General features: G+C 37.9%; 1 protein-coding gene and 1 long non-coding RNA gene across 2 annotated transcripts in view; one reads left to right on the forward strand and one right to left on the reverse strand.

Annotated features, from left to right (window-relative positions):
- The window catches only part of LOC140629419 (uncharacterized), a 64,692-nt gene that overhangs the window by 10,556 nt on the left and 32,209 nt on the right, over positions 1-21,927 (reverse strand). The window lies entirely within an intron of this gene.
- Positions 198-21,421, forward strand: LOC140629410 (MAM and LDL-receptor class A domain-containing protein 1-like). The gene is made up of 5 exons (XM_072818867.1): positions 198-324; positions 7,858-8,010; positions 8,938-9,351; positions 12,991-13,402; positions 21,198-21,421. Exons 1-4 carry the CDS (start codon positions 198-200, stop codon positions 13,362-13,364), a joined length of 1,068 nt encoding a protein of 355 aa, XP_072674968.1. The 3' UTR covers positions 13,365-13,402; positions 21,198-21,421.

A 21,927-nucleotide genomic window follows, 5' to 3' on the forward strand; every position in this document is an offset into this window, starting at 1 on the left:
CTCGCTGTCCTGGGCCCTCCCCGCCTCGGCCCGTCCCGGGGCAGCGCAGGATCCCGGCTGTGTCCCCCGGAGGCCTGGGGTCCGGGGCCTGCGCCGCTGGAGTCGTGCTCCCGGGGAGCCCCCTCCGCCCGGAGCCCCGCCCGACCCTCCGGCTGCGCCCCCAGGCCCCGCGGGGCGCGCTCCGGCCCTTTACGGAGATGGGCGGCTGTGGGGCGCGCTCTCCCCGGCGCCCCGGGATCCCGCCCGGGTCCCTGCTGAGCGCCTTTCCGTCCGGGAAGAGTCGTGGGGATTGTCAACGTGCCCGCTTCCCGGGCGGGGCGCCCTGTCCCGAGGCTCTCCCCGGCCTCGGCGGCTCCTCGCGGCCCTCCCCCACCGGATTCTTTTTTATTTTATTGTTTTCCGCCTTCCTGCCTTGTCAGAAGCGAAAAGCCTTCTCTCTGTAGCGTTCTTTACATCTCAGTTCGAATTTGAGGTGTTCAGGATGGTTTGAAAGTTATCTAGGGGTGTTGGTGGGGCCGGTGTGTGGAGGACCCCACTCCTTTGCATCCTGGCCCGCCCCCGTTGCCATTGTTTCAGATGCTCGGGTCAAAGACTTCAAAATCATATGGATTCATCTTTTTTTTACATTTTGTAACTGATGCCAGTTATTTCTATCATGTCTGCCTTTAAAATATAACCAGAATGCCTCGTTTTTATCTCCTCATTACCTCCCTGGTCCAGACCATTATCATTCCTTATCGGAATTTTTGAAATCTCCTTTTCTTGCTGATGTCACCTTATTTTTATCTTTTCTCAGTACAGTAGCCATGGGGATGGGATTAAGTCAGAATTTGTTAAAGCATCCCTAATTGTTTCCAATACCTCAAAATTAAGGCCAAAAAATTAAAGTGATTGCTCTGAGTTTACCTAGTTGTCAGGTTTTCTAGGACACCTCCCTTGATCACCATCTGTGAATTTTCAACCCTACTCTGTCATGCTCTATTCCTTTCTCTTTTTTTTTTGCCTTATTATCATTAAATGAATTATATATGTCTTACCTATTTCTTTTGTTTTTCAATATCTCACCTAGTATCCCTACCTTTCTCACTCACATTATTTAAATGCCATGAAGACAGAGATTTTTTTCTGTTTTCTTTTCCCCATTTTACTTTTCTGTCTTCTTAGAAGACTCTATACCTGTGCCAAATATATAGTGTGTACGCAGTACATCTTTGTCAAGTGAATGAAGAGTGAATGAATGAGTACTTGTTATTCTGTTGTCATAATTTCCTGTTTATAAATTTCCCATGCTAGATTTTAGGCTCCCTATTGGTGAGCACTATATATATATATATATATATATATATATATATATATATATGTATTTTATATGTATATACATAATATTTAATGTAGGATGTGTTGAGAAATGTGAAGAGTCTGAAACTTTACTTATAAGCTAGCAAGTTAGCCTGTGTAGTTCTATGGATGCTGCCAAAATAGGTGAGACTTCTGGTTCAGAGACTAAAGGATTCATTATTAATGGTGTAACACCCAGCATAAATGTCCTGTTTGCCTTAGTTCCTCTTGCTCCCTGAGTCCCAGGAGCAGCTCAGAGGGGCCCAGGCTGATATGCATGAGAAATAGGTTATGCATCACAGCTAAGAAAGCCTGTGTTTATGGAACCCAAATCTTATAGTGGGATTCAAGCAAATGTGTCTGACCTATGTTTAAGAGGAGTACATTTTCCTTATTATATTATACAAGATAATAATTTGCCCTCTCTTATAGATGGAGTCACTACCTCTATTTTTCATGAGCATTTACTATTTTAATATCCTTAAAAGGATGGTCTGGAACAAAGGGGCAGTTAATGGCTCAGCTTATAGGACATGCAGAAACATGAGAGACCCTGGAGAATTATGTCCCAATAGTACCTCTGCTGGTCAGATTACAGGAGACCCTTAAAACCATGTGTAGAATAATGTAATTAATAATTGCTACTTCAAATGCAATAATTTTGAATGTAAAGTGTTACTGTTTGTGCATTGGTGTTCCTTTAAAAGATTTCATCTATTTATTCATATAGCAGTCTTTTTTATTTCATGGTACTTTTACAAATATTTGACTATTTTATGCTTTAAATAACTAATGAATATTAACTTTTGATGAAGACTACAGTTATTTTAACATTACAACTCCAAAATTATTATAACTCCTTTTGAATGCGTGAAAAAGCCTGAAGCTCAAAGAAATACGATGAGTAGAGAACATATTCTAAAATAGTATGCATAGTTTTAATGTATTTAAAGCTTATAATAACCTCTGCTTAATCAAATCAAATAAAGTAGAACCTCAATGTACTAGAACACTCAAATAACTTTTGTCCTCCTTCATGTAACTTTCAAGGAGGGTCATGAAATCTAGCAAGAAAGAGAGATGAACAGGGAGAGTTAACCTAGTGGACTTACAGTTATCATAGCTACGCCTCAGAGATATTGTGGTTTTTGTTCCAGACCACTGCAGCTAAGCAAGTATCACAATAAAATGAATTCTTTGCTTTTCCAGTGCATATAAAAATTATGTTTGCACTATACCTTAGCCTGTTAAGTGTGCAGTAGTATTATGTCTAAAGAAACAATGTACATACCTTAATTAAAAAGTACTTTATTGTTAGAAAATTCTATCATACAAATTTTCAAGGAGTCATAATTGTTTGTTGGTGGAAGGTCCTGCTTCTACGTTGATTGCTGCTGCCTGGTCTGGGTGGTAGTCACTGAAGGTTGGAGTAGCTGTGCCAATTTGCTAAAATCAGACAGCAATGAAATTTGCTACATCAATTGGCTCTTCCTTTCATGAACAGTTCTCTGTAGGATATGGTGCTATTTGATAGCATCTTACCCGCAGTACAACCTCTTTCAAAATTGGAGTCAGTCTTCTCAAACCTTGCTGCTGCTTTATCAACTAAGTTTATGTAATATTCTGAATCCCTTATTGCCATTTCAACAGTCTTTACAGATTCTTTCCCAGGAGTAGGAATAGGTTACGTCTCAAGAAATCATATTCTTTTTTCATCCATAAGAAGCAACTCCTAATCTGTTCAAGTTTTTCCCCCCACTTTTAAAGCCTTCATTTTTGGCATTAGTACTTTTTTAAAAATTTTAAGTTTTTGCTTAGATTCTAGTTGGTTAGCATGTGGTTCAATATTGGTTTCAGAAGTAGAGTACAGTGATTCATTACTAATGTATAAAATCATGTGCTCATCACAAGTGCAACCAATAATACTCATCACCCAATTCACCCATCTCCCCTCCAGCAGCCCTCAGTTTGTTCTCTGTAGCTAAGAGTCTCCTGTGGTTTGCTTCTTTTTTTGTTTTCCCTTCCCCTATGTTCATCTGTCTTATTTCTTAAATTCCACATATAAGAGAGATGATATGGTATTGATCTTTTTCTAACTGACTTATTTCATCCAAGTTTTATTATGAGATTGCAGCAGTTCAGTCACAACTTCAGGTTCTACCTCTAATTCTAGTTCTCCTGCTGTTTCCACCCCATTTGCAGTTATTTCCTCCACTGAAGTCTTGAGCCCCTCAAAGTCATCCCTGGGGTTTAGAGTCAACTTCTTCCAAATTCCTATTTCTGTTGATATTTTGAATGCTTCTCACGAATCACAAATGTTCTTAATAGCATTTAGCGTGGTCAGTCCTTTCCAGAAGGCTTTCAATGGACTTTTCCCACATCCATCAGAGAAATCAGTATCTATGGCATCTATAGCTGTATGAAATGTGTTTCTTAAATATTAAGCCTTGAAAGTTGAAAATGACCACTTGATCCATGGGCTGCAGAATGGATGTTGTATTAGAGGTAGAAAAACAGCATTAATCTCACTGTACCTCTCTGTCAAAGCCCTTGGGTGCCCAGGTGCGTTGTTAGTGAGCAGTCATATTTTGAAACGAATCTTTTTTTTTTCTGAGCAGTCAGTTCAACAGTGGACTTAAAACATTCAAGAAATCATGTCATAAATAGATGTACGGTCATCTAGGCTTTGCAGTTCCATTTATAGAGCACAGATAGAAGGGATTTAGCATAATTCTGAAGGGCCCTAGGAATTTCATAACAGTAAATGAGCATTGGCTTTGGCTTAAAGTCATCAGCTACATTAGCCCCTAACTTAGAGAGTCAGCCTGTCCTTTGATGCTTTAAGGCCAGACATTGACTTCTCTCTAGCTATGAAAGTCCTAACGTCCACTATGAGGCTGTTTAATCTACATTGAAAATCTGCGGTTCAGTGTGGCTGCCTTCATTAATTCTCTTTGCTACAACTTCTGGATACCTTGCTGCAGCTTCTGCATCAGCACTTGCTGCTTCACCTTGCACTTTTATGTCATAGAGATGGCTTCTTTCCTTAAACTTCATGAAATAACCTCTGCTAGCTCAGACTTTTCTTCAGCAGCTCAACTAATTAATTATTAGGACTTTTTTTCAGAACAGTTTTCAAGTCACAGAAAAGTTGAGGAAAAAGTAGAGATTTCCCACATACCTCTCCTGCCCTAAACACACACACACACACACACACACACACATACACACACACACAGAGAGAGAGAGAGAGAGAGAGAGAGGGAGAGAGAGAGAGCGTCTCCTACATCAGATTTCCCAGCGGGCAGGGGAGGGGGGCATTTGCCACAACTGATGATTCGACACTGATACATCATAATTACTCAAAGCCCAGTATGATCCACTCTTGGTGTGATACATTCTGTGGGTTTGGAAGAATGTGTGGTAAAATCTATTTGTCAATATGGTATCATACATAGTATTTTCATGACATTGCTCTTGTATTGAAAATACTCTTGTGAATCACCTCATCAGCCTTCCCCCCACCTCTAAATTCTGGCAACCACTCCTCCTTTTACTCTTTTCATATTTTTGCCTTTTCCAGAATGTTAAATAGTTGAAAGCCTACAGTATGGAGCCTTTTCAGCCTGGTTTCTTTCACTTAGTAATATGCATTTAAGTTTCCTCCATGGCTTTTCATGGATTGATAGCTCATTTATTTTTAGTGCTGAATAACACTCCACTGTCTGGGTATAGTACAGTTTGTCCATTCACCTATTGAGGGACTTTTTTTTTTTTTTTTTTTTTGCTTCCATGTTTTGGCAGTTAGGAATTGCCATGTACAGGTTTCTGTGTGGATGTGTTTTGGGCTCCTTTGGGTATATATCAAAGAGTACCCTTCTTTAAATTTTTAAGTCTTTGCATGAGACCCAAATTATCAGCTCCAGTGCTTTGCTCATTTCATGTTTATTTCTTATACATGATTCTCTGTAGGAATCATCTCAAACCATCAAAGAAGTTCTAACAGTGAGTCTGATATAAGACCATCTGATTCTGTATCCATCACCCTGCCAAGGTTCCTTGGCTCCTACATAAATTTAATTTCTTCTCTCCTAGTGAAAAGCTCTCAACGTGACAGTGATAGTGTAGGGTGATGGACCTGTGTGTCTTTCTACCAAATATCCCCTAACATCCTTTCCTTGGGGGTAGCTACTATAATTATATTTATATAACTAATAGTGGCAACAAGAGTAATTTTACTGAAAATAATTAAAAGCTGCTATAGAGTCACTAGGTTTTTTACTCATATCCATAGAAATAGAAATAGACAAATAAGTTTTAGAAACTTTATGTCAGGGACACCTGGGTGGGTCAGTGGTTGAGCGTCCACCTCTGGCTCAGGGCATGATCCTGGGGTCTGGGATCGAGTCCTGCATCAGGCTCCTGTGGGAATCTTGCTTCTCCCTCTGCCTACGTCTCTGCCTCTCTCATGAATAAATAAATAATATCTTAAAAAATTAAAAAAGAAACTATGTCAACAGATATCCTATGATGAGCATAACAGCTTCTAGCACAAAGCTTGGTATACAATAAACCCTGAAGTAGTGATAACTATGGTTCTTGCAAATTATGCTGCTTCTGATAATGATGATAATTAAGAAAGTCAATAGTGAGGCTCCAGAAAAGTGAACAATCTTTGAACCTCAATTGTTAAAATTTACCCAGAATATTATATCTCTAAGTCAGAAAAGACTGTTTTTTTAAGATTATTTATTCATTTATTTATGAACAACACGAGAGAGACAGAGACTTAGGCAGAGGAAGAAGCAGGCTCCTTGCAGGGAACCCAATGTGGGACTCAATCCTGGACCCTGGGATCACGACCTGAACTGATGGCAGTTGCTCAACTGATGAGCCACCCAGGCGTCCCGACATACAGAATTTTTAATAGCTGTTCTTATGAAGTGTATATTTGGTTAACAGCTAGCTAAATTAATTTCAGCTGGTTTATTACATCTCTGAACAGCTGAGGTGAGTTTTTAAAATGTGTATAGAAATCTAAATATTTGGGAACACAGTATATTAGATAGGCATATTTAAATTTTAGCAGCAAAGCATCTGTTAAAAATTGCTGTCTTTGATGGATCTTATCTAATAAAACTAGAAAATTGCCACAGTGGTTTCTGAAATTTTACCACCATTAGTATATTCATTTATTTCTACATTGGTATCTCCTTGGATAGCAGACAATAGACAATAAGGCTCCCTTTCCAGGGAACTATGTGTGATAGCTATTCCATAGTAGCAATAACTTGTTTTCTTTCTGTATTTTCGTAAAAGAACTCCTGGATCCTTTTTTTTAAGATTTTATTTATTCATGAGAGACAGAGAGGCAGAGACATAGGCAGAGGGAGAAGCAGGCTCCCCGCAGGAACCTGATGTGGGACTTGATCCCTGGACCTGAGATCATGCCCTGCGCCGAAGGCAGATGCTCAACCACTGAGCCACTCAGGTGTCCCCCTTTGTTTTTTTTTTAATTGTCTGAAAAAGGAATCAAAAGCATTACTTTCTCAGGGATTGAAATGGCAACTACATACTTTGAAACCACTGAAATCTAGGTATATTTATGAGTTATTTATATATTATGTATTTATAAACAGAGATGGCCTATAAAAATGTAGTTTTAAATATTCTTAGTATTTTTCCCCTAACTTGTCATAATTATCATTGGAGTGAAAAATCTTTGGATTTCAATCCATTTACATAGTTTCCTAACTCTATGACCTTAGTTAGATTAATAACTTCCCTGAACTTTCCTTTCTTCCTTGGGCTATTGTGAAAGTTGGATCTATATAAAGTGTTTAGTACAGGGTCTATGACATAGGTATCTATTAAATATTAGCTATAATTCATACTATTATTATAACTTCTCAGTCCTGCCTTTCTCTTCCTCTTTTCTAATGGCTTTGTGGAAATTAACTATTTCTTACCTATTTCCTGAAAAGTGGGTCAAATTATTCTGCCCTATAAATATTATGCAATGCATATAATACTTTGGGAAATATTAAGCTCTACAAAATTGGTGGTGAACGTAATATTAATTATAATAATCTTGGTTTTTCAAATTTTAATCTTTTTGAAGTAGCTACTTTTCATATTTTAGTATAAAATAATCTGTAGGAACAATGAAGTCTTCCAAATAATGTCATAGTGGCAGAGAAATAACATGAGTATCGAATAAATTAGGTAGACCTTGGCAATTCTATACTCAATATAGCTGAATAATGATGTTTCTTTGAAAAATTATTTGGTAAAAATGTAATTTCTTAAATTGATAATTCTGCTTTATTAATTTTTCAGTATGGAAAGCACAACTCTGGTTTTTATTTCTTTCAGATCAGATAGGATCCATTTTTTCCTCAAACGTATCCTTTAATGTACTTAGAGAAGTATAACAAGGTGATTTCAGTTGAGCTTTACGATTCTAAAGTATATGAATACTCCGGAGAGCCATCCTAGGAGTCACATTTTGTTTTTCAGGCTCCAAATGTGACTTTGAAGCAGATAGCTGTGGTTGGTTTGAAGCAATTAGTGGTGACCATTTTGATTGGGTATGGAACTCTAGAAGTAACCTTTTGGCTGAATTTGAGCAACAGGCTCCACCTAGGGATCATACTCCCAAAACAACTGAAGGTAATAAGCAAGGAGAGGCTTTTGTTCACCCTTGGTCAGGCCTGTTAAGAGAAAGATAAGCATTTAAAGCTCTATGTTACTGCAACAAATAGTGTGACAAATAGCTAAATAGTGTCAATTACGTTTATGTTGTTAGTGTGAAATGACTCCTTTAAGGGTGGTGGGGAGGGAGTATAGATATGCTTTTGGCTGAATTCACTTAAATTATTAACTTTTTGCATGATTTTCAACCTGGAGGTAGATACTAGTTTAGTTTTCATAAGAGCAAATTTGACTCATCATATTTATTGATTTTTGATTGTATAGTCTTAATTTTAGTCAGACACAGAGCTTAGTACAAGGTTAAGAGGCAGGTGCCTCAACTCAGTCGGCTAACTTACAATTTGTATTTGTATCTCAATAGGGCATTTTATGTTCATTCTGAAGAAAGCAGAAGCTTGTCACAAGTTGCCAAACTCCAGAGCCCAACGTTTAGCCAGGCAGGACCTGGATGCATACTTTCCTTCTGGTAAATACTAAAAACTGTGGTCAGCTACCCCAGCAACCCGGTGGTTGCAGGCGTACTTCTGCACTTGTTAGACTTTATGATTTGCCCTTGGTTTGCCTTTAAAAATAGGTACTGTTATATTTATACAATTAGCATTTTACTTAGAAGCACATTATCAGTATTTGTTGTGTTCTTTCTTTAGATGAAAGAGACTCTTTCCCTCCAACAGTGGATTATAATTTAATTAACTCTGCCTCCTCTGTTCTAGATGGAACTCCTTGAGAAAGGCTCCCAGGGTCCTGGAGCCAGAGTATGCACCTCAGCAGATAAGCTCTCGCATATGAGCAGCAATGATTACTGCAAGAAATAAAGGCGTCCATTGTAGCTAATTATTAATCAACGGTTGACTGAGTGGAAGAGCCTATAAGTTAAATATTTAGTCTATGCAATAAATCATTTCCATTCCTTGTGTTTGTTCTTTTTCAGGTTTTATGACCATGGTCTGTCAGTGGGAGCAGCTGAGCTACAGCTACATGTGGAAGATTCCAACGACTCTACAGTACTCTGGAGAGTATTGTGTAACCAGGGCAACCAGTGGTCACAGGCCACTATTCAGCTTGGACGCCTTACTCAGCCCTTCCATTTGTCACTAGATAAAGTCAGTCTTGGCATTTATGACGGAGTCTCAGCTATTGATGACATCAGATTTGAAAATTGTACCCTTTCTCTTCCTGCAGAGAGCTGTGAAGAGCCGGACTTTTTCTGGTGTCAACGCAGCAAGGCTTGCATAGAAAAACTTCTGTTATGTGATTTGGTAGATGATTGTGGTGATCATACTGATGAGGTTGACTGTGGTAAGTGCTTTGTTGTTGTTATTATTATTAATTATTATTATTATTTTGGTCCATCATATTTTTACAGTGGAGATCTTGATTTGTTCACTGTTTTCTAGCCAATCAAGGCAAAGACAGGAAGCATTGTTCCAGAGTTGACGACCGTGATGAGTGGTTGATTAATCAGGTTACCGATATTTGTTATGTGGACTTATTAACTAGATACTATAGATAAAGTGCTAACCACAATGACTGAGTTTCAGATCTCATGGAATTTACAGTCTAATTGAGAAGTAGATATTATTCAAATATTGTTTTAAAAATACAAACTGGAAGCTTTGATGGGAGATACGGAGAGGAGTGCAGTGACTTTATAATAATGGTATTAAACTTTCTAAAGGAGATGACTTAGCTGAGATCTGAAAATAAAAAAGTCAAAGCATATATATGCAAAAGCCCTGATATGTGACCGTGTAGCAGATGGAGGCCAGCCAGTGCGGTAGGAGCGAGGAGGTGAAGGAGAGATAGGGTGCAGTATAAGGACAGAAATGTGAAGGAGGCCAGATTTGCAGATATTTATAGTCTATATTAGGAAAGTTTTTCTCCATTTGAGGGTTTTTAAGAAGGAAAGTGGTATAATAAAATTGGCATATTAAAACATGTCAGTGTAGATACAGAGTGATAAGTGGATTGGAGGAGAGTGGATTTGGGAGACCCATCAGGAGGCCATTGCGATAATCCACTGAGGAGGGGTGGGCAGCCTGTATCACAGCGGCAGTGATGGAGATGGAGGGACTGATGTTTGGGGAAATACTTAGGAGGGACATTTGATGATGTTTTGGCTATAGGGAGCAGGGAGTGCTGTGTCAAAGGTAAGTCTTGAGTTTCTGGTTTAAATTACCAGAAAGTTTATGGTATCTGATGATTGTATACATTTTATAATTTAATAAACCTAGCACCAGGTAGTGCCCATTGCACTTGCTCCTGAAAATGAATCAGAAGCTTATAGCTGTTTTTTACTTCAATTACAAAATCAATCAGAAAAAGAATTTGCATCTTTCTTTGTCCAGAAATAGCAACAATTCTTAAAATTCAAGCTATATGCCTATTACATTGAGAGGCTAATTATAAACCAAAGTGAAGCCATAAAATGCTTGGTGCATCATAGGAAACACTGCATTAAGAAACTTCCATATAAATTATTGTACAGCATGCTGCATATATGTGATCTTTGATACAGTCAGGTGGATTGAAGTCAGAATTACCATGCATCTCATTACACAACTAATTCTTTGAGTGGATATAAATAAAGTTGATAATTTAGACAATGGCTAACATAAGAAGTGTAACTTGTCCCCAAGGTAATTTATTTTTGTGGCTTTAGAAAGCTTTTTCATCTTTCTGAAGCTCTCCGAAGCCCACTCCTCAAAAAAAAAAAAAAAAGCAAATTATCCTTAAAACTACTATTAACTTAGATGGAGTTATGTCAGTACAACTATAATAATCAAAATACTACTTGTGACTAAATATTAGTGAAAGAGAACAGTAGTGGTATCAGAGTGTCAGTTTCTCTCGCAGCTTTCCATATAAATGTGTTCCTGGATTCCATAGAAAGCATTAGGCATCCAGAAATCTATGTTTTATTTCCTAAATCTTCCTACGTTTAGAGATAGGGTTTTTTATTTGAAGGTGGAGCTACGTGCATTCCCTTTCAAAATAGAGATTGAACATACAGTCAATATGAAGACAGGCAATATCAAAATCTGTTGGCTTTAGTGCCAGTTTTATGTCAAAAAACTTAGCAGCTTGACATTCTCCTTCTGCTCCACAGCCAAAGATTGACACCCGGAGAGTATGCTGTGGGTCCCCAGTTCACGTCACAGCTGGGCTTGATTAGTCACAAGTGAGGAAATATCAAACAAAAGCTCATCTCCCATTTGACATTTACTCACTGGGCTCCCATCATTAGTTCTAAGCTCCTGTTCCGTGGTTTTCAAAGACAGATGATTTGTTCTAGCCCGGCTGCATTTATCCACATTTGCTTATATTTATTGTTTCAGAATATTTATTCCCCTTTGGCACCAAGTGCATTTACTAAGATGAATAGTGAAAGGACAGCTGACATTTATATGTTTAAAAAATATTAACTTCGGTGAATGAAGCTAAAATGTAAAACTATGCATTAATTCTAACTCCTGTTCCTTCTACCCAAATAATGCTAAATGTTTTTATTCTAAAAACAAATCCTTGTTGTCAACAAAATGTTCACATCCTGAAAATGACTACATTACTATATTCTGGAAATTGTGGTAGATAAGCTAGGTGACGAGGGGCTAGTCAATCCTTTATAAGTGCTTTGAATTCTTCTAGTACCTGGAAGGAGTTTTAAGCTTAAAAGCTCCAGCTCAAAGGAGCTGCAATCCAGTGAGAAGAAAAGACTGCCTCTCAGGAGATGCTGCCAAGAGCCCGCAGCACAACAGGAGGCATAAATAGAGAAGGAGAGAGGAGTGAGGTGTTTAAGGCAAGTGGGGAAGGTGGTGTATGCTAAGAAAAGGCTGGCCAGGGACAAACAGGAAGTTAATTTAACTTGGGAAAGGTAAAGCTTGAAAGAAGAGCTTAGATTTCAGTTTGGATTAAATGAGCATGTATGTACAGGAAGAAAATGATAAATTGCCATGGAAGGCAGAAGAATGGTCTTTCTGGCACTGATGGAGGGAAATGTGGAATTGGGGCAAGATGAAACCAAAGGGAGGAGTTTTTCAGCCTGAGGTCTGGAAAATGCTGGCATCAGGATCATGTTGATACTTGTTAAAAATATGGATTGCTCGGTCCCCCATATCTAACCAGGTAGTGCTGGTATGGAGCTTCGCCATGGAGCAAGCAATTATGCTGTACACATCAGGTGATTCTGAAAGATTGGACTCTATTAAAGTATGACTCTTCAGTTCTGCATGTTAGAATCGCCAAGGGAGATAATGAATTATCTTGATGTTCAACCGCACTATTTGTGGCAGTTCAGTCAACATCTCCGGGGGGGCTAGGGGGGCTCAGTTGGTTCAGCATCCAACTCTTGATTTCGGCTCAGGTCATAATCTCAGGGTTGTGAGACTGAGCCCCTGTAGGGCTCTGTGCTCAGTGGAGAGCCTGCTTGAGATTATCTCTCCCTCTGTCCCCTGACCCCCCTTTTCTCTCTCTAAAATAAATAAATCTTTTTTTTAAATAAATAAATCTTTAAAAAAATAAATCAACATCCCTGAAGATAAGTTCTGGAACTTCATGTTTTTTGTTTTGTTTTGATTTTTAACATTCACTGGTGATTGGGACATTTGGCTAAGGTTGAAATCGACTGAGCCAGAAGTTTATAGTATTGAGTCAGCCATGGTGCCCTCATCATTTGCATAAAGTTATAGTGTTGGAAATGGTGAAGGATGGGTATAAAAGGCATTTGGAAAATAATGGCTGAAGTAATGCCCCCCCAGTCTATAAAATATTATTACTTGATATAAATCTAGGATTTATTCACTTTTTAAAAACTTTTAGTGTCGCATTTAAAAAACATTAAAATCATTAACCTTGGCAGGAGCCAAATATCAACAAGTATTCTTAATCATGTTTTTTGTCCTTAATTATTTTTTTGTTGTTATTTCATGCCAATTTCAGTACCTGAGTTCCAATGTAACTTTGAAAATGGAATCTGTAACTGGGAACAAGATACAGAAGACGACGTTGATTGGACCAGGAAGCACGGTCCAACTTCAACACTTAATACAGGGCCAATGAAGGCTCATACCTTGGGCACAGCTAAAGGACACTATCTCTACATAGAATCTTCGGAGCCACAGGTTTTCCAAAACAGAGCTACTTTCCTCAGCCCTGTCCTCAATGCCACCGATGCAGGGGGCTGCACCTTCCGCTTATATTACCACATGTTTGGAAAGCATATTTATAGGCTGGCCATCTACCAGAGAGTTTGGAGTAACACAAGAGACAGCTGCTGTGGCAGATATTTGGGAATCAAGGCAACAGATGGATGAGGAAACGCCTCAATCTTTCCAGCAGGAAGCCTTTTCAGGTATAGATAATGGCTTTCGTAATGTGTATTTAAGATGCATTCAGAATGTCTAAGGAATATGAAAGATCACTATATCCTTGAATTAAAAGCCAGTGGAATTTGGTCAGAGTTATTTGGAAGTACATTTATCATGCAATTAAGGTTGTGCCAAAGCATGTTAAGTTGCTTTCCTCTTTGACTCCCCCCAATAATCTGTGATTAAAATTTCTAAAGGTGGACACATGGCATTGGCAGCAGCTACAGGTCCCTCTGACTTTAAGTCATTTTTCTCTTGAAATAAAAAATCTGGAGGGAAAAAGAGTTTTGCGCAATATATGGTACTCTGCCAAATGTTCAGGTTCTAAAATCTGTGATTTTTAAATATTCCATCAGACTTTTCCACCTTTTATAGGTAAGCAGCAGAAATTCGAGAAGGGTGCATGCTGTGTTGGAGAATCACACAGCTACTCTGGGGCAGAGCCAGAGGTCTAGCTAGGTCTCCTCACTCCTGCTGAAATATTCTTTACTGTGATTCTCACCTACCTTCTCCTAAAAGGAAAACTTGGGGGCAGCCCGGATAGCTCAGCGGTTTAGCGCTGCCTTCAGCCCAGGGGCTGATCTGGAGTCCCGAGATCGAGTCCCACCTCAGGCTCCCCGTGAGGAGCCTACTTCTCCCTCTGCCTGTGTCTCTGCCTCTCTCTCTCTCCTCTCTGTGTTTCTCATGAATAAATGAATAAAATCTTAAAAAAATAAATAAAAGGAAAACTTGGAATGGTGGGTTTAAATGCTTACGTGGCTTTTAAGATTTTATGAAGGCAATTTCTATTATCTCTTGGATTCCCTTAGCAATTCCCTGAAGTGGGTAAGTCAGGATCTTTTTTATCAGTTTTACAAATATGAATAAAACATTTGGAGAGGTTGTTATTTATATCTGGCCAAATAGATGGTGCACAGCAGGATGGGGGCTTGGAATGGAATCTGCAGTTTCCAATTAATTCACATTCATTCCCTTTCTAATATATCATACAGCCTGTCATGTGTAGGAGGGTCGAATATTCTTTTTCTCTTTGCTCCAATAGATCTAGATGTAATATACAGGGAGGAACTCCTTACCACTCCTGGCTAAACTTTTTTTTTTACATGTACTGAATTTCTCTGTTCCCTTATTTAAAGCGCTGTTTCAACCTAAATATCTTGAGAGCCATGATAGAGGGGCGTCTGGGTGGCTGCATCAGTTAAGCATCTGCCTTGGGCTCGGGCCATGATCTCAAGTCCTGGGATCCAGCCCTGCATTGGGCTCCCGCTCACTAAGAAGCCTGCTTCTGCCTCTGCCTGCCACTCCTCTTCTTATGCTCTCTTTCTCTGTGTCAGATAAATAAATAAAAGCTTTTTAAAAAGCCATCATAGATATACGTTGTATATGACTCACTAAAGAATACATTGAAATGGGTGATTTGTCCAGATAGACACAGGCGGAAATTATGAGAACTAGTCTGCTATATGTAGAGTGTTATTTTGCTGTTCAGCCATGTGGCAGGTGCGTGTAATCACAAGAAATGAAATGGAAGGAAGGTTCTTCGACTTTTATTTAATAATGGATCACCCACTTCAAATTTAATCAGATGAATTGTAATTTGGGTCAAACTAGTATCCTTCTGATATTTACTCAAGAGTTGGTTGCCAGGAGAAAATCACCTTGGCAAGGGAGCTGTTTCACATTCAGATGAACAGAGAACTAACCAAGGAATCCTTTAGTTATGAATCAAAAATATAGAAATTGGTGTGTGGAACCAATTTTGGGTTATACATGCAGTACTCTGTTTTTATCCAATGGTTCTTCTAGGCTTTATTTTTTTCCAATGACATTCAGGCTTGAGAAGGTAAAATCAGATTGTGCTTGTGGTGTAGTTAAGATAATAAAAATTGGGTCCAATTTCAGCGACCAGAGATATTCCTTCATTGAATAATAAGTATACAGAGTTGTGGTGAGAGCAGAAATAACCAAGATTTTACTTAGCTGTGATATTGTAGGTGAAATTAGCTAGTGTCAGTCCAGCAGGTAATGTGCTCATTAAATGTTTGTTTAAAAGAAAAATCCAAGGATTTTTCAGGAGCTATGTATGTATATATAGTTGACACACAAGGTTACATTAGCTTCAGGTGTACAACATAGTGATTCAACAAGACTATATATATATATGTTTTTTATAAATATAAATATATATATATATTTTTTTTAAGACCATATATTATACTATGTTCACCACAAGTGTAGCTACGGCCTGTCCTGACACACTGCTCTTACACCATCTTTAACTGTATTCTTCACGCTGGGCATTCATTCTTATGGCCTACTCATTCAATAACTAGAAGTCTATATCTCACACTTCCCTTCACCATTTTGCCCAACACCCCACACTCCTCTCCTGTGACAACCACCAGTTAGTGGTCCGGATTTATGCATCTCATTTTGATTTTGTTTGTTTACTCATTTTTAAAAACTTCCACTTAAGTATTTGTCTGAGGTATTTCACTTCACACGATACCCTCTAGGTTAATCCATGTTTTCTCAAATGGCACACCTCCTCCTTTTTATGGCTATATGATATTCCGTGTGTGTGTGTATGTATATACATAATACTTTCTAATCCATTTGTCTATTGATGGGCATTTAGTTTGCTTCCATATCTTGACTATCACAAATAATGCTGTGGTAAACATATGGGTGCATACATCTTTTCAAATTAGTGTTTTTGTGTTTTGGGGGTAAATAATAGTGCATTATTGGATCATAAGATATTTCTACTTTTAAGCTTTTGAGCAACCTCCATACTCTTTCCACAGTGGCTGCTCCTCTTGCATTCCCACCAACAGTGCAAGAGGGTTCCTTTTTCTATATGTCCTGCTAAAACTTTTTGTATCTTGTATTTTTGGTTTTAGCCATTCTGACAGGTTTATAGTGATATCTCATTGTGGTTCTAATTTGCGTTTCCCTGATAATTAGTGATGTTGAACATATTTTCATGTGTCTGTTGGCCATCTATATGTATTTGGAGAAATGTATGTATGTCATTTGCCCATTTTTTAATTGGATTGTTTGGCTTTTTTGGTATTAAGTTGTATAAATTCCTTATATATTTTGGATATTAATACTTTATTACATATATCATTTGTAAATATCTTCTCCCATTCAGTAGGTTGTCATTTTGTTTTGTTGATAATTATATTTGCTGTGTAAAAGCTTTTTATTTTGACGTAGTCCCAATAGTTTATTTTTGATGTTGTTTCCTTGCCTCAGCAGACATATCTAGAAAAATAGTGCTATGGCTGATGCCAGGGACATTACTGCCTGTGCTCTCTTCTAGGGTTTTTATGGTTTCAGGTCTTATGTTGAGTTCTTTAATCCATTTTGAGTTTGTGTGTGGTGTTAAAAAGTGGTCTAATTTCCTTCTTTTTCATGTAGCTATCCAATTTTCACAGCACCATTTATCGAAGGACTATCTTTTCTCCATTGCATATTCTTGCCTCTTTATTCATAGATTAATTGACCATTTAATCCTATGTTTGTTTCTGAACTCTCTCTTTTGTTCTTTTGATTTATGTGTTGATTTTTTGTACCAGTACCATAGTTTTTTTATTAGTACAGTTTTGCAATATATCTTGAAATCTGGAACCATGACACTTTTAGCTTTTGTTACTCGCTCTCAAGATTGTGTTGGCTATTCAGTCTTTTGTGGTTTCCTACAAAGTTCAGTATTATTTGTTGTAGTTCTTTGAAAAATACTTGGGATTTTTCTAGTTCCGTAGACATGTTAAATTGTTTATTGGAGCTTTATTTTGATTCTTGAGGTAGGCTGATATCCCTATATATTTCTCTCTTAGAACTGCTTTTGCTGCCTTCCCAAAATTTTGGACCATTGTGTTGTCATTTATATTTGTGTCTATGCATTTTGTTATTTCTCCTTTAATTACCCTGTTGACTGTTTGGTAGTATGTTGTTGAGTCTCCATATATTTGTGACATTTTCATTTATTTCTTGTGATTTGTTTCTAGTTTTATAGCATATGATCAAGATATTTATAATTGCCATATCCTCTTATGGATTAATCCCTTTATTATTTTGTAATGACCATCTTTGTCTCTTGCTACTCTCTTTGTTTTAAAGTCTGTCCTGTCTGATATAAGTATTGCCATCCTGGACTGTTTTGTTGTTGTTGTTGTTGTTGTTGTTGTTGTTTTGCTTTTCCTTGTATGGTGAATTTTTTTTTAATCCTTCATTTTCAATCTTTATGAGTCTTTAGGTCTGAAGTGAGACTCCTGTTGGCATCTTTAGATGGATATTGTTTTTCTTTTCTTTAATATTTTACTTATTCATGAGAGATAAACAGATAGAGGCAGAGACATAGATGGAGAAGCAGGCTTGCTGTGGGGAGCCTGATCCAGGACTCGAACCCAAAACCCAGAGATCATGACCTGAGCCAAAGGCAGATGCTCAGCCACTGAGCCACCAACGTGACCCCAATGGATATTGTTTTTCTTATCCATTCTGCCACCCTTTTATCTTTTGATTAGAGCTGTTAGACCATTTACATTTTTTTTCATTTTTTTAACCCTTTATTTTTTATTTTTTAATAATAAATTTATTTTTTATTGGTGTTCAATTTACCAACATACAGAATAACACACAGTGCTCATCCCGTCAAGTACCCCCCTCAGTGCCCATCACCCATTCACCCCCCACCCCCGACCCTCCTCCCCTTCCATCACCCCCAGTTCGTTTCCCAGAGTTAAGAGTCTTTATGTTCTGTCTCCCTTTCTGATATTTCCCACACATTTCTTCTCCCTTCCTTTATATTCCCTTTCACTATTATTTATATTCCCCAAATGAATGAGAACATACAATGTTTGTCCTTCTCCGATTGACTTACTTCACTTAGCATAATACCCTCCAGTTCCATCTACGTTGAAGCAAATGGTGGGTATTTGTCGTTTCTAATGGCTGAGTAATATTCCATTCTATACATAAACCACATCTTCTTTATCCATTCATCTTTCAATGGACACCGAGGCTCCTTCCACAGTTTGGCTATTGTGGACATTGCTGCTAGAAACATCGGGGTGCAGGTGTCCTGGCCTTTCATTGCATCTGTACACTTGGGGTAAATCCCCAGCAGTGCAATTGCTGGGTCGTAGGGGAGGTCTATTTTTAACTCTTTGAGGAACCTCCACACAGTTTCCCAGAGTGGCTGCACCAGTTCACATTCCCACCAACAGTATAAGAGGGTTCCCTTTTCTCCACATCCTCTCCAAGATTTGTGGTTTCCTGCCTTGTTAATTTTCCTCATTGTCACTGGTGTGAGGTGGTATCTCATTGTGGTTTTGATTTGTATTTCCCTAATGGCAAGTGATGCCGAGCATTCTCTCATGTGCATGTTGGCCATGTCTTTGGTAGCATGACAGGATACAAAATCAATGCCCAGAAATCAATGGCATTTCTATACACTAACAATGAGACTGAAGAAAGAGAAATTAAGGAGTCAATCCCATTTACAATTGCACCCAAAAGCATAAGATACCTAGGAATAAACCTAACCAAAGAGATAAAGGATCTATACCCTAAAAACTATAGAACACTTCCGAAAGAAATTGAGGAAGACACAAAGAGATGGAACAATATTCAATTCTCATGGATTGGTAGAAATAATATTATGAAAATGTCAATGTTACCGAGGGCAATTTACACATTTAACGCAATCCCTAACAAAATACCATGGACTTTCTTCAGAGAGTTAGAACAAATTATTTTAAGATGTGTGTGGAATCAGAAAAATCCTGAATAGCCAGGGGAATTTAAAAAAAGGAAACCATAGCTGGGGGCATCACAGTGTCAGATTTCAGGTTGTACTACAAAGCTGTGGTCATCAAGACAGTGTGGTACTGGCACAAAAACAGACACATAGATCAATGGAACAGAATAGGGAACCTAGAAGTGGACCCTGAACTTTATGGTCAACTAATATTCGATAAAGGAGGAAAGACTATCCACTGGAAGGAAGGCAGTCTCTTCAATAAATGGTGCTAGGAAAAGTGGACATCCACATGCAGAAGAATGAAACTAGACCACTCTCTTGCACCACACACAAAGATAAACTCAAAATGGATGAAAGATCTAAATGGGAGACAAGAGTCCATCAAAATCCTAGAGGAGAACACAGGCAACACCCTTTTTGAACTCAGCCACAGTAACTTCTTGCAAGATACATCCACGAAGGCAAAAGAAACGAAAGCAAAAATGAACTATTGGGATTTCATCAAGATAAGAAGCTTTTGCACAGCAAAGGATACAGTCAACAAAACTAAAAGACAACCTACAGAATGGGAGAAGATATTTGCAAATGACATATCAGATAAAGGGCTAGTTTCCAAGATCTATAAAGAACTTATTCAACTCAACAGCAAAGAAACAAACAATCCAATCATGAAATGGGCAAAAGACATGAACAGAAATCTCACAGAGGAAGACATAGACATGGCCAAGATCACTTTTTAATAATAAAATAATTTTATGTCATGGTTATAACTGCATTCAGAAGTTAATTAAAAATTCATTTTCATGGTATAATTTTTAAATATGCTTTTCCTTTCACTATATTAAAATGAAAAAAATGTAGTTTTATTCTATTTCCTGCACAGATGTGTTAGACAAATCTAGAGGAGACATCAAAGAGCTTTCTGGCCTGAAAGATTGCAGAGATGGCCTTGGCTAGGCACATAATTTGTTAGGTTAGGCATGTGTTTTTGGAGCATCTACTCTGTGAGAAGAGAAAACTTAATCACACATGGAACCAGCATACGCAGAATTGATGTGTAATGCCTCGGGGAAAGTGTTATTTGCTGAAAGAGAGGTCCATTGGGAGGCTCAGGTAACTTACCAAGTCTTCAGGTCTATCTTGGGTGTGTATGTCTTTAATAATACTTGAAGAGGGGAACCCTGGGTAGCGCAGCAGTTTGGCACCTGCCTTTGGCCCAGGTCGTGATCCTGGAGACCCGGGATCGAGTCCCATGTCGGGCTCCTGGTGCATGGAGCCTGCTTCTCCCTCTGCCTGTGTCTCTGCCTCTCTCTCTCTCTCTCTGTGACTATCATAAATAAATAAAAAAAAAAAAAGAAAAACAGAAGACCTTTCCATTTAAAAAAAAATAATACTTGAAGGGAGTCTTTACTTTTGGATGTTACTGGATAATACAAATGAACGAAGATAATACTATGGATAAAGACCACATACTGACTCTTTTTAAGAATTTAACTCTTTTTATTTCTAAAAAAATCTTTCCTTTTACCACAAAAGACGAAATTCATTTTTATTGTAGGAAAATGTTTAAATATAGGTAGAAAAGGTAAACCACATCAATGCTGCTTACACCCTCATGATAAAAACATTGTGTGTGTCTTTACAATCTACCACGTTGCTTTCAATTAATACAATAAATAAAAGCAACACTGTTTTCAATTAATTTGCTCATTTTTATATATAATTTTTAAACACCTATTCACCAATATTTTGTTTGGGCCAATAGTATTCCATCAAATGGATGTACCACCATTCACTAATTCAGTTCCTCACTATTGATTTAGGAGTTGCTTTCGATTGTACACAAATTTAAAGAGTCTTTACTGAACAGTATAGAGGTTTGCACACATTGCAAATTATATCCTAAGAGTAAAAGAAAATACAGAGTAGAATTTTTAATTGATATTCATTTTTAAACCATTTGATTGATGATTTTATTGTTTTAAATTTTTATTTATTTATGATAGGCACACAGTGAGAGAGAGAGGCAGAGGCACAGGCAGAGGGAGAAGCAGGCTCCATGCACCGGGAGCCCGACGTGGGACTTGATCCCGGGTCTCCAGGATCGCGCCCTGGACCAAAGGCAGGCGCTAAACCGCTGCGCCACCCAGGGATCCCTGATTTATGATTTTAAATTACTCTTCAATAATGTACCTTTTTTTCACAAGCAATACATGACTGTGTCTGTTTTTCTGTATGCTTCCCAAACACTGTCTAATTATTTTTTTCATTGTTTCAGTCTGAAAATATGGTTAAAGTAGGAGGTAACTGTATATTTTCTCCAATTCTTTAATGCTAAGCAGGTTGATCAAGTTTGTGTGCATGTATGCCTTGTGTAGTTATATTTCTGTGTGTATCTATGTTTCCTATTTGTGCTTTTTGCTTGGTTTTCAGTGTGTAATGCTTATTATTCTTCTTACTGACTTAATCTTTTAAAGCATCGAGGTATTTTTTTATTTGTTGTGAAAGTTGCAAAGATTTTCCCCAAGTTTTATTGACCTTTTATTAGTTTTTCATGTTTTCACCCTTCCTAGTTTTTAGGTTGTGCATAGTTATGTCTGCCAGGGTGCCCTTTATAGTTTATCTTTTTGTTATTTTTTCCAGAATGATATTTTTCATTAGGTTTATTGACACATGAATGACATATAACATGTAAATTTAAGGTGTACAATGTGATTACATTGTGAAATGATTACT

This window comes from Canis lupus (assembly GCF_048164855.1).
Source record: "Canis lupus baileyi chromosome 5 unlocalized genomic scaffold, mCanLup2.hap1 SUPER_5_unloc_3, whole genome shotgun sequence".
Classification (NCBI taxonomy): Eukaryota; Metazoa; Chordata; class Mammalia; order Carnivora; family Canidae; genus Canis; species Canis lupus.